General features: G+C 37.3%; 1 protein-coding gene across 34 annotated transcripts in view; it reads right to left on the minus strand.

Moving 5' to 3' along the window:
* The window catches only part of PARD3 (par-3 family cell polarity regulator), a 713016-nt gene that overhangs the window by 358018 nt on the left and 341328 nt on the right, over positions 1–13670 (minus strand). For all 34 annotated transcript variants that reach the window (XM_024253533.3, XM_063727279.1, XM_024253534.3 and 31 more), the window contains one exon: positions 5150–5328. In XM_024253533.3, the coding sequence (XP_024109301.2) occupies positions 5150–5328 (179 nt within the window). The remainder of the gene's footprint in view (positions 1–5149; positions 5329–13670) is intronic.

The following is a 13670-nucleotide window of genomic DNA, read 5'->3' on the forward strand; positions in this document are numbered from 1 at the left end:
CCAAAATCCACAGACGCTGAAGTCCGTTACATAAAATGGTGGACTACTGCACATAACCCATGCACATCCTCCCATATAGTTTAAATGATCTCTAATGACTTACATGACCTATTACAAAGAAAATGCTTTGTGTAAATAGTTGTTATTCTGCATTATATAGGAAATTAGGACAAAGAAAAGTTTCTACGTGTTCAGTACAGAGACAACCATTCTTTTTTTGTTGTTGTTCCAAATATTTTCAATCTAATCTTGGTTGAATCCATGGATGCGGAACCCATGGACACAGAAGCCTGATGGCATTTCCCTGCTTCTATATACCCTTCATTACTGTACATATGCAAAGAGCAAGCTATATTACTGTCAGGGAAAAAAGGGGGGTTGGGGAACCTTGAAAAATACTTCAAAAATGTTTATAAAAATAATTTCCTGAACTTAGACAAAACATCTCACCCTTCTAATAGAAAGAAAAGCGAGATGACAAAGACAGAACTAAGAAAGCATCTCTTACAAGAGGTTGTGTGTATCAGGTGTATTGGAAAGATACCAAACATGCTAAGCAACTAAACCAAACAGAAATAATAAACCCAAGGGGTAAGAAACATTTCAAGGTCTCCATTTAAAAAATCAAAAGAAAAGGAAGCTAATGATGCCAATGCAATAGGTTCCCTTTATTACTTTCTTCCCCTTTCCCTAATCAGGTGAGAATCTCTTTTGGAAACTTGTCCAGACCTGGTTTTTATACTAAGTCTACCTATGTTAATTGTTTAGGGGGAAATATAATTTACAAAAACAATGCCACTCATTATTTAGAGGGAAGGAACAATGGCTTGTAGCAACTGCACAGTGAAATAGTCCACAGTCCTTATCCCTGGCACTGCATGGAAAGCTGATTCTTCTAAGAGCTCATTACATCTTTCTTGATGGGATGAATCACATGCTCTCCACAGACTAGCTGGCCTCTTTATTCACAGCAACACTGACTTAATAAGGAAGACCGAAGAGGTGGCAAGATGATTTAAGTATTCACACCGATTGAAATACTCTTCCTCAGGATAAAATATTAGCCACATGTAACTCTCAAATGAAAATACAGCCTCTAGCAAGAAACTTTCCACACAAAGTATGAGCAAAATGTTCCCTAAAACAGTTGCAAAAGGTAGTCAGCCACAAAATACTGGACACAAAGGTGAGTATTTCAAATAACTCTGAAAAAAGCCACAACTCCCTTACCCTCTCCATCTCACTTCCAAATGAAAGCATGAAAGATTTTAAGAAATCCAGAAGCCTATCTAGGGGACCCTCGGCCTCTTCAGGCTCTCAAGCAACTGAGTGTCATCATCATCTCTACACCCTGCCCACTAAGCCTAACAGCGGAATGAGATTATGACCACTATTTCAACAAGGAAGACTCCACCTCTCATTTGTGGTTTTTAACCAAAGGAGAGAGTTTGACATGACGGTGCTCTAACATATCAGAATACAACTTTCCTGCTTAGAAACAAGATTCTAATTGATTGGTATCATTATTCTAAAATAATTTACTCTGCTCATTTAACTTGGAAGAATATAAACCACTTAACTACATAGATGAGTTGTTTAAGAATGTTAACTTATTTTAACCACTAGAGATCACTAAATCAGAGGGCTATGAATGCACAACTAATTTATTTCCACAATTTTATACAGAAAACCTGAACCACTACAGACTCATAAGAATTTATAACATCTTAAAGCATGAGAGCATAGGTAAGCTCTCATGGGCTTAACAGAAATAAATAAATAGAAGGCTTTGTACCTAAGCAGCAAGTATGCTTTCCTTCCTTCTGAATATTGAAAAGATGAGAAGGCTTTTTATAACTGAAAATAAAATGCCGTTTAATCATATTTATATATGAGCTCTCAGACTAAAATACAAACAGCATAAAATGCAGACAGCAAGATTAGTATTTGAAGAGTAAAGCCAATGAAAATTCAAAATACTAATTCATTACACATTACTATTCAAGTATATTGTATGCAAATATCACTTCATCTAGAAATATATATGTAGATCAAGGCTTTTCCTATGGGAAAGTATGGGCATCTGGCTACATTAAATACTGCTCCATATAAGTAAAAACATTGTTGAATATTTAACAATTTTTAAGATAAATATTATATTTAAGGATGTCTCACAACACTGACACTTAGAATGTGAAAAAAAGAGAAAGAGCATGAATGTCCAAAATCAAGAGAAAACAGAATACAACCTACACTGAAATGTTTTACACTCATTAAAATATTTATAATAAAATTCACACCAGGGAAAATCCCTATTATATGAAAAATAATGTTGAAATAATCAGGATGCAAATATATGAACGTAGCATGACTCCAACTTGTGTGTGTGTGTGTGTGTGTGTGTGTGTGTGTGTGTGTGTACTCGTTGTTGCCGGGTTCTGGAGTTATGAATAATTTTATTTTGTTCTATTCTACAAGTTTGCCAAATTTTCTACAATGATAGAAGCATGCTATTTAAAACAATGTCAGGCTGAGCATGGTGGCTCATGTCTGTAATTCCAGCCTTTGGGAGGCTGAGATGGGAGGATCATCCAAGTCCAAAAGTTTGAGACCAGCCTGGGCAACATAGCAAGACCTCGTCTCTAAAAAAATTTAACAATCAGCCAGGTGTGACGGCTAGTGCCAGTAGACACAGCTACTTGGGAGGCTGAGGCAGGAGAATGCTTGAACTTGGGAGGTAGAAGTTGCAGTGAGCTGAGATTGTGCCACTGCACTCCGGCCTGGGTGACAAAGCAAGACCCTGTCTCAAAATAAATAAATAAATAAATAAAAATTTAAAAATGAAACTGCGTCAGCTAGGTGGATGTGGTTAATTGGCAATGAGGGTTTCAGTGCTCTCCTAACGTGTGTTCCTGTGCTGTAGAGGTTTTAAGGCTAATGCTCTATTTCCCAGACTCTTCTGCAGATAAGGGTCTAGATACAAACTGAACTCCACCTACTCAGACTCAGTAGCATGAGATTTTAATAGTGGTGTGAAACAGAATTTTCCTGGGCTGTTATGACTGGCAGCATTTCTAGGGTGGGTCTCCAGCTTCTCAAGTGACAGAAGCAAGGTGAGTACACCTGGAGGCAGGGTGGTGTGTAGTGTGTAGTAGGCAGGCTCCAGTGGGAGAAGTTCAGGCCCCTGGACGGCAGCACCTCCTTCACCATGAAAGCAGGGAGGGTAGCTCCACAGGCAAGCCACATGTTTGTTACTGCATAGTTTTAAAGGTTCTCCAGGACCACCTAGGACCTGCTCTGCAAACCCTTCCAGTGATTTTGTGAGAAAAAAATTCTAAGTGATAAATCCCTTTTGTTCAAAAATGTTTTATGATAAAAACAGGTTCTGTTTGCTGCAACTGAAACGGACTCACAAATCCAAGATGTTGAATGACTTGAAAAGAAACTTCAGTATGCTTCAAACAGTTGAAAACCTAGTTAAAAAAAATTTTTTTAACTGCCAACTTGACTTGTTTACACATTTGTGAATATCCATGTAAATTAAATTAGGTCTATTCTAAAAAAAAGATTAACTGCCACGAGACCCACTGATAAACTGGATTCTGCTTCTTTGGATAGTCTACTGCAAGATAAAGTCCTCAAAAATTTCAAGCTAATCTTAATGAGAAGATCTTCCAATGTGGCTCCTCAACACATCTATAAAAACAAAGTATTTCAGGAGACTAAGCCTAACAGTTAAGTTCATAATTCAAAAAAATCAGAAACTAAATATACTCTTTTTTTCAAGTAGATTCTTCTCAGTTTAAACCTATGTTTTCCATGCACTTTTTTTGTCACTTGACCTACTACAGACAGTAGTGTACTGAAATGCAAAACAAAGTTGAAAGAAATATTTAAAACAGGTATTTTTATACCTATGCAAAGAATAAATCAAGCAAATATCAAGCTACATCCTTTTTCATCTTACGTGATTAGTATTATTTCGACATTTCTCAATATATACTGTGCTAACTTACTGGCTGCACCGAAAAAATGTTTATTAATTCTTTCAACAGAAGTTTATTGAGCATCTACAGATTCGAAAGTGAAAATGACAGATTCAGCAAAAAGCACATTAAATAAGAGGTGAGAAGTGTGATAAAAAGGAACAATAAGGGTTCTGACAAAGAGCATCAACATTTTTTTTTGTTGTTGAGATGGAATCTCATTCTGTCGCGTAGGCTAGAGTGCAGTGGCGTGATCTCGGCTCACTGCAACCTCCGCCTCCTGGGTTCAAGTGATTATTGTGCCTCAGCATCCTGAGTAGTTAGGATTACAGGTGCATGCCAGCACACCTGGCTAATTTTTGTATTTTTAGTAGAGATGGGGTTTTGCTATGTTGGCCAGGCGTGCCTTGACCTCCTGGCCAGGAGTTCCACCTGCCTTGGACTCCCAAAGTGCTGAGATTATAGGTGAGAGTCACCACGCCCAGCCAACAAATTTTTTAAAACAGACAAAACAGGCTAAAATAAAGTTTCTTTATTCAGATTAAATAAATTAGGTCAAGGACTAAAATAAATTAGGTCAGGGAAGAAAGTATTATGAAGACTAGACAACACATTTCCATTTACAAGGAGACTTCGGATAAAATGATCAACTGGGTAGTCAAACTAAATTACCATGAAGTCCACTTTCATCCTTAGAAGTTCATAATGTTCTAAGTTCCTTAATGTACCTCATGAACCAATATAAATATTTGTTTATACATGTGTCAAATATCCCTATAAGAACATAGAAAAAGCAAATAAAGAGGCTGCCTGTGAGGAGAAATGGGAGAGGAGACCAGGAGACACAGCAAGAAAGGGACTTCATATGGTACACAATGTGTTGGATGTTTTCATTTTTAATGATATGAAATGGAATCTATTCAAAAAATAGATATATTAATAAGTGCATACCATACATGGCATGGATTTTCATCAGAAAATTCAAGTGTGATATAAAATAGGAGACTATCTGAACTTTGATATGAAAGTTGGTACCACACTCACAAAAGGCCATCATGAAGATGCCCTGGAATCCAGTGGTTTACCCAAGACATGACACTCATCATGGACACCAAGAAGTCAGGAGGGGCAAGGGACGGCAGCAAACAAGCAGAGGTGGTTACCTTCCTGTCGCAGGTTTTAGGACTCCCAGCAGTGTTCTGCTTGAGGAAGCCAGCTGTTGTTGACCAGCGTGTGGGATTTTTCCTTGAAGGCTCTTCAGAGGAAAAATTATTATCACTGACAGAAGTGGAGAGGCCAATTAGAGCTGGGTCACTACTGCGTCGAACATGAAGAGGCATATCTGTAAACACAAAAGCACTATGCTGAAAAATAAGATACTAACGTTGGTAAACTACATGTTAGGAGAACGTAGGGAAATCCTAAAGATTAAGGAACAGAATTACACTTTCATAAAAGGGGACAGTGGGTCAGTATTCTAAATACAAATTCCTTTAGGTCCTTTAAAATACTACACGGTGAAAGAAATGTGATCAAGTGTCAGTTCCGAGCAAAACAGCCCAGGTTTGTATTTGGACTTCACTCCTTGTTATCTATGTGGCCCTGGCCAGGTTGCCTAACTGTTCTCTGCCTCTAGTCCTTTCCAACTCAAATGAAAATAAAACAGTACCTCTTTCATCAGGGTAATGTAAGGACTAAATAATATAAAGGGGTTAAACAGTGCTAGACATATAGTGTGTACTCAGTAGACAGTAATATAATAACCATTACTGTGATCATTACCCCAATATTTCTAAATAATCATCATATATATAATTTTAAAAATAATGAATCTAAGCAAGTAAACAAATTTCATCTACCTTTTAATCATATCTACTGGAATAAAAACACAGAATCTATATAGTTAACAAATAATTTATTGTATATTTCAAAGTAGGTAGAAGAGAGGATTTGAAATGTTTCTAATACAAAAAAAGATAAATAATTGAGGTGTGAATATCCTAATTACCTTGATTTGACCATTACACATGGTATGCATGTATCAAAACATCACATATTCTCCATAAATACATAAAATTATGTATCAATTTTTTAAAATCTATAGAATCTAGACATTTGGCTGCTCTACTGAAAAATTTTGTTGAATAAAATGTTTCTTTTGTTCAATAAAGTATTATCAGAAAGTGTGGTGCCCAAATATATTATTTATACTTAAGACAGAAAATACTCAAAGCACTATGTTAATCTGCAGGTAGTTTCTGTCATATACTTACATATAAAATTACACAAAAGGTAGTATTTTAGCAAATGTATTTGCATAGAAGAGCTTGCTTGCAATTGCTATAACAACATCAATAATACACTCAGGTGAACACTTGTATCATTATCAGTAACAATGAGAACAGCCTGGCAAATATGATCACTGTCACAGCAGAGAAGAAACAGAATTAAAAATGCAAAGCAAAGAAGAAAAGAGTCTGCAATAGCTGCAATCAGAACTAAAAGTTCCACTCAGCAACTGAGTGAAATCACTCAAAAACATAAGACAAAATTTAAATTATGTTTAGAGTACTCTGTTTTTAAAAACTAGGATGTAAGTATTTGTTTTAAAGCCTCTAACAATACAGCTTTATTGATTGATTGACTGATTGACTGGTTGAGACAGAGTCTGGCTCTGTCACCCAGGCTGGAATGCAGTGGCACAATCTCGGCTCACAGCAACCTCCGCCTCCTAGGTTCAAGTGATTCACCTGCCTCAGCCTCCCAAGTAGCTACAGGCTACTACAAGTGTGCACTACCATGATAAGCTAGTTTTTGTGTTTTTAGTAGAGACGGGGTTTCACCATGTTAGCCAGGCTGGTCTTGAACTCCTGACCTCAGGTTATCCACCCGCCTCAGCCCCAAAAAGTGCTGGGATTACAGGCGTGAGCCACCACGTCCGGTCTAATGACACAGCTTTAACCATGAAGCAGTAAACTTATCATTTACTCTAGGAGGGATATTTTTGAAACACTGGTGCACTGGTCAATGGTAAAGATATAGAAACCTTGAGGATACCAAACTAAAGACAGGCTATTTATATACAGTGAAGGCTGTATTTAAACCACTGTCAATCCAATAGTCTCCAATGTGAAAGCAAATTAGAACTTATCAGAGCAAACAGAAGCATATGAAACATAGTAATAACAAATTTAACATGGACTTCTACATCATGAGGATTCAATAATAGTAACACAGTCTGAGCAACATTACTAGAGCAAAAATTTAGTCAACTCCGAATCTAATACTTTGGTGGCTATCTTAATGTGCTGAGAGAAACATAAACATGAGGATTTTAATAATTTCTGGATTTTAGTGTCTGTAAACATTCATGACAACCTTTGCTCCTTATTAATTTACACCCCCCAAAATAAAAATAAACACCAATAAGAACTATATAGTCACTCTTAGAACAAGGTCGCAAAAATACACATCTAAAAATTGATGTGCATTAATATTACAATGCCTTTACTATAAGGAAAGTTCTCTACCAAGAGGAAGCAAAATTTCCAGAATCATCAAATTAAAAACTATAAGCAAAAAAGCAACAAAATGGAGAGAGGTGGGCAGGAAAAGTCTAAAAACTTTTAGACAATGTTATTACTTAGACACAGATTCTGTTGCTTTCCAATTACAGGGTTAGTTATTCAGCTGTTAAGTACCTCTGTACACCTCAATTTCTCTCCCTCTTCTGTCACCCGTCTGTATGTAAGTCTACAAGAGGCACTATTAACTCAGAAGAGGAGGCCTTTAAAAAATAGCACAAACATAGGGCCAAAAGCAGTACCCAATATCTATGGTAAAATAATCAAATAAAAGTATATTCCAACCTCCCCAATAAATTCAAGGACTGAATTTGCTTGGTCACAATAAAACTGCTTGCCCTACTTGTGTTTGAAATTTTCCTCAGGAGAATACATTGCGTACATGATTTTGATTAAATAATTAAGACCATCTTCTTAAGACTAGACACAAACATTGTGTTAATGTGTTAGTCTGCAACAGACAGACAAAAATAATTAGCATTTATCTCTATATACCTGTAGCTCTTGAAATAAAATATGGACTGAGGGAAAGAGGGGATTTGAGAAGAGGAAGATAACAGAGGGAGCTCCAGACCCTGCGGGATGTCTCTTATGGTGGGTGATGGAGCTCATGGATAGGGTGGTGTTTGCATAAAATGCAATGTGAAGGCTGCTACAGGGAATGCTCTATCACGCAGCCCTTCTTGTGAGTTCTTCCAACATTAAACTTTTTGTTTGCATTTCAGCAATATTGATAAAATAAATTAAAATAAATATAGTCTGGATCTTCTATTTGCACTACCTCGTCACTGAGTACTCCCATGCAATTTCAGGTGCCATGTTTACATTTATGTCCACTGTCAAATTCAGGAAGGAGTCCTAGATTTGATTATCATGCTGATGAGAAAGAACAAAACCCAATAAAAGAAGTCAACGAGGCCAGGTGCAATGGCTCACACCTATAATCCCAGCACCTTGGGAGGCCAAGGTGGGAGAACTGCTTGAGGTCAGGAGTTCAAGACCAACTTGGGCAACACAGTGAGACCCTGTCTCTACAAAAAAAAAAAAAAAAAAAAAATAGGCAACTGTGGTAGCACTTTCCTGTAGTCCTAGTGTAGGAGGCAGGACTTGACTGCAGAGGCAGGGCTTGGACACCAGACCAAACTGAGGACTGGCTAAGACAGGGCTGGGACAGAAGCAGTTTTCCATCAAACACACTCACCAGCTGTCATGTCAGTTTACTATTGCCATGGCAACACCTAGGTGTCACCTACTGTTTCTGTGGTAATAACCTAATGTCCCAGTTACTACTCCTTTCCTAAAAATTTCTGTATAAACTTCCCCTTAATCTGCATGTAATTAAAAGTGAGTATAAATATGATTGCAAAACTGCCCTGGGCTGCTACCCTCTGCCCATAGAGTACCCCTGCTCTGCAGAAGCAGTCACAGAGCTGCGACACTGTTGCTTCAATAAAGCTGTTTTCTTCTAGCCCCAGCTTGCCCTTGAATTCTTTCCTGGGCAAAGACAAGGACCCCCATGGGCTAAGGCCCACTGTGGGGCTCACGTGTCCTGCATCAGTCCCAGCTACTCAGGAGTCTTAGGTGGGAAGATCACTTGAGCCCAGGAGTTCAAAGCTGCAGTGAGCTGTGATTGTACTACTGCACTCCAGCCTGGGCAACAGAGCAAGGCCCTGTCAGTCAGTCAGTCACTCAACAGCATTTTCTCATCACTGGATGGCCAAATGACATCATAATGATGTTGAAATCAAGGTTTTCTTATGGTTGGAAGTGCTGTAAGACCTGAGTCATCATAGTACATAAAGGCAGCATAACCCAGGTCCAAATAAAAAGGCCCTATGCCACCCCAGGGCAGGTCTAGGTTCATACAGCCTACAATTTAGACTCGGCAAGACTTCTTCATCCTCACAATGATGTGCTTCTATCTGATGGATCTCTGTTACACATCTGGATGTGTATTGGTTTATGATTTCCTCTTGATTTTATGATTGCATGAAAATTATAAGGCATTTTTACAGAGTTTTCACACACACATACACACGTGTGCACATACAGTTTAGTAACATTGCACTAGAACCCACCACTTAAATGGAGGGGTCTGAAATTTTTTTATTTAAATAAGGCACTACATTAGACACATGGAAAAACATGTGACCCACATCACAGATGAGTAAGCTGAGGCTCAGAGAGATGACATGAAGAGTCAGTTTTCCAGCCAAGACTTCAGGCTCCTGAGCCAGTGCTCAATCACAAATCACAAATTATGAAATCAGATCTATTAAGCTCCATTCCTAGCTACCTATGGATACAAATGTTAGTTTGTTTTTTAAAAGAGAAGAATTTTGTTGTTTTCCTAGTAGAATTATGCACTGAGAAATCATATCCTGATTTTAATTCATAGCATGATTTCATTTTGGGAAGAGGAAGAAACGTTACATTAGCCATAAACATATATTGTAAGAGACATCCAAATTTCAGAAATGTTAAGATAAGAAAAGGAAAAAAATCTATCACTAAATGGAGGAAGTACTCCATATAAAATAGGAAAGCATGCCTGTAAGGAAACAGGACTAGATTCAGTAGTTCCCAAACTCTGATCTCAGGGCCCTTTCACACTCTAAAAATTGATGACCTCAAAGAGTTTTTGTTGATGGGAGGGTGGAGCTAGTGATATTTACCATTTTAGGAGTGAAAATGAGAACAACTTTAAAATATGTATTAATTCACTTTAATAATAATAAAACCCATCACATGTTAACACAACTCAATTTTATGAAAATTGTATTTTATAAAACAAAGCACATTTAGTGGAAAGAGCAGCAATGTCTTACATTTTGCTTAAAAGAAGACATCTGGATTCTCATATCTGCTTCTGCATTCTCAGCTGCCATATGAAAAAGTATATAAAGGAAAAACAGAACTTCACAAATATGTAGCTGGAAGAGGGAATAATATCTTAATAGCTTTTCCAGAAAATTTTAGATTTTCTTCTATGATACCACACCATAACTGGACCAGTGGTGGTTTCTCAAAGGTCAGCTACAATGTGAATGTGAAGTTTTCTTTCTTTGTTACATTAAAATCTATTTGTCTCACATTTTGAATTAAACTTCTACCCCCGAAAAACCCCATAACATTAGTCATTTGGAAAACATTAGTTACTGAGTTATGCCAGTCTTCCAAATGTTGATACATTTCTTTATTTCAGAAAATCACATGTTAATATCTCTGCCAATTTAATCAGAAATATCTTTATGTACTGGGAAGCAGTCATGCTCACAGTGGGACATAAGCTTTCCAAAACCTAATTTTACCTAGAAAGTTTGAATTTTATCTTTAGCAACAAATATTGCCCATTTTTTGTGTTATAGCGACAGGCTTGTGTCACTCATTTTTAATAAACTCTCTGCCAGACACTCAGGTCTGAATAACCAGTTTTTCTGTCCGTATTTCAAATGAAAACGCTGTTCCATGAGAAAACCTCACCATGTAAATCAAGCCTTCGCATAAAAGTATTTCTCAAGACAACCACTGAGAAGCTGGGTGCGGTGGCTCACGAATGTAACACTAGCTACTGAAGGAGGCTGAAGCAGAAGGATCACTTGAGCCCAGGAGTTCGAGGCCAACCTGGGCAACACAGTGAGACCTTACCTCAACAAAAATTAAATTAAATTAAAATTTAAAAAGGAACCACTGAGCTTCCATATGTTGAAGTGTTTTATGCCTACATATCACACGAAATGTTAAATTGTATATTAAAGACTCAGGTTTTAAGTAATTAATTTTGTTTCTTCATCAAAAACAGTGGGTGAATATGACTTTTAAAGACACTGTGAGTGTGTGGGGTAAAGAATACATTTGGTGCCACTGTCTTGATTTGTGTCAAGTGATCTCTACATTTTTGCCCCTCAGGGCCTGGGCACCACTGATGTTGATGTCAACTCAGTGAACAACACAAAATCGGTTTTCATAATACTCTGAAAACAGTACTGCACTTATGGCCTTCCTGAAATGATCTTAGTGATCCCTTAGGGCCCAGAGACCACACGCTAAGAACCACTGGCCTAGACCTGTGATACTGGCACATCAGTCACCTCTCTGGGCCTCCATCCCTAATTTATAAATTCAGAGGCTGCATTGCTGGGTTTAGAAGTTCCCTTTAATACCAAAAAGGTGCGAGTACACATATGTTCATATACCCCCAACCAGTGATCATCCACCAAACCTCATCCTGACAGAATAACAATTTATGAAAAATGTACTAGAAAAAAACATAAAAGCACTGCCAAGCAGTCTCAGCAGCCATGCTCAGGGTAGCTCCCAACAGGTCAAAGTATGACAAGCAACAGAGTTCTAGAGAATGGTGCAGTAGTAGCCACAAATGGCATGAGGTCTTTTCACGAGTTTCACCTTATTTTAAGGAAAGACATTCATATAAATATGTGGCCTTATCAACAAAATGAATCATGAAACACAACTGCCTGATTCATCTAAAAGTTCACCTAAAAGGTTTCCCACCTCTAACTGCCCTGACTAATATAACATTGCATAAAGAAGGTAATTTTGCTTTGGCCTCGGATGAATAAAACACAATCTTCTCACCTATGATTTGCTACGTTTCTGGGGCCCATGGCCTATTTCAGCATTATTAATAATCTGATGTAATTTGTGTTCATTACAGTAATTAGAAATAATAGGAGCTTCTCATTTAAGGTAATTTGGTCACATTATGGCCACTCCTTATCTCAAATTTTAGCAAAATTTATGCATTTTAAAATATGATAAAACTTTCTAATCCCATAATCTTCTGATTTATTTAATACATAGATTTTCAAAGTATATCCTCTGAAATATTAAAAAGAAAATTCAAAGACAAGGATCTTCAATAATTAAGCCGCTGCATGAAGCACAGAGCGACTGGTGCGATGTCACTGAGTCCAGAATGAGGGTGGAGACTGTTTGATGTGTACACTGCTTTGAAGAGGGGATAAAACAGCAATAAACCTTCACCACAAGATCTGAAATTCTCCACGGCACTAATGCACTGTAAATATTGATGTCTCTCTCTAGGTAAGGTGCCTTTTAAATAAGTGGAAGAAATGGTGATCTAATTATGAATTAGAGCAAATACCAAAGGGCAGACATATACATTTTTAACTGTTAAATATCCCACCCTTTCTTCTCATCAACTTGCCCAATGTCTCTCTTCCTTCATTCTTCAAGTCATTTTTCAACTATTTAACCACTTAAGGCAATGAATAAACCTCTGCCAAGAAGATAGGCATAAATCATCAAGGTATTTAATCGAATCTAAATATAATATGCAGTTACATGTGTGCTTTTAGAACTTATGATACAAACAGCAAAATTACTCTTCATGCAAAATGAAAACTGTCTCTCTCCCATCTTCAGGACAATTATACATTTCCTAAAGAGACATCTAACCATGGGAAGAACCAAGTTATTATCACATGCTGTGGGGATACAAACCTGTCATCACAATTGCAAAACCAACCTTCAGATATGTGTTACTCTTTTTCATAAAGGTATTTATCCATATTTCACTTATTTCCTAGAATCTTTGGAAGAAATTTGTGGAAGGCAGGGCAAGAAATAAGCTTTGAAAAGCAACAAATGACTCAGAGAGAAGGATATAAAAATGAATCTTATCACCTTGTTATTAAATATTTTTTTCTATATAAGCAATAAATACAGGATACTACGGTTGGAAGATGCTTAGTGATAAACTGAAATATTACATTTTACAGATAAGTGCAATGAGCACCACATACATAGTTTAAGAGCTAGGTCAATCGCTATACTCCAGGAAGACCCAGCTGCATCGGGAGTACTTGGTAATTGACTCCGTGTTCTGTGCAATTCAGATCTGATCACATTGCTATCCAGACAAAAATAAGACACATCAAAAGTACAAGATGCCTATATGTTGCACTTGAAACAACAGGAGATTTAATGGTAAGTTTAAGATACATTTCTGTGGATAACGGGATGTTTTCAATGGTTGCACTGAATCCAACACACATAAGGAGGGAAAATAAAGTCAAGGGGAAAAAATATATGCAATTTTCTTTTGAGACGGAAT

Source organism: Pongo abelii, chromosome 8 (genome assembly GCF_028885655.2).
Source record: "Pongo abelii isolate AG06213 chromosome 8, NHGRI_mPonAbe1-v2.0_pri, whole genome shotgun sequence".
Lineage (NCBI taxonomy): Eukaryota > Metazoa > Chordata > Mammalia > Primates > Hominidae > Pongo > Pongo abelii.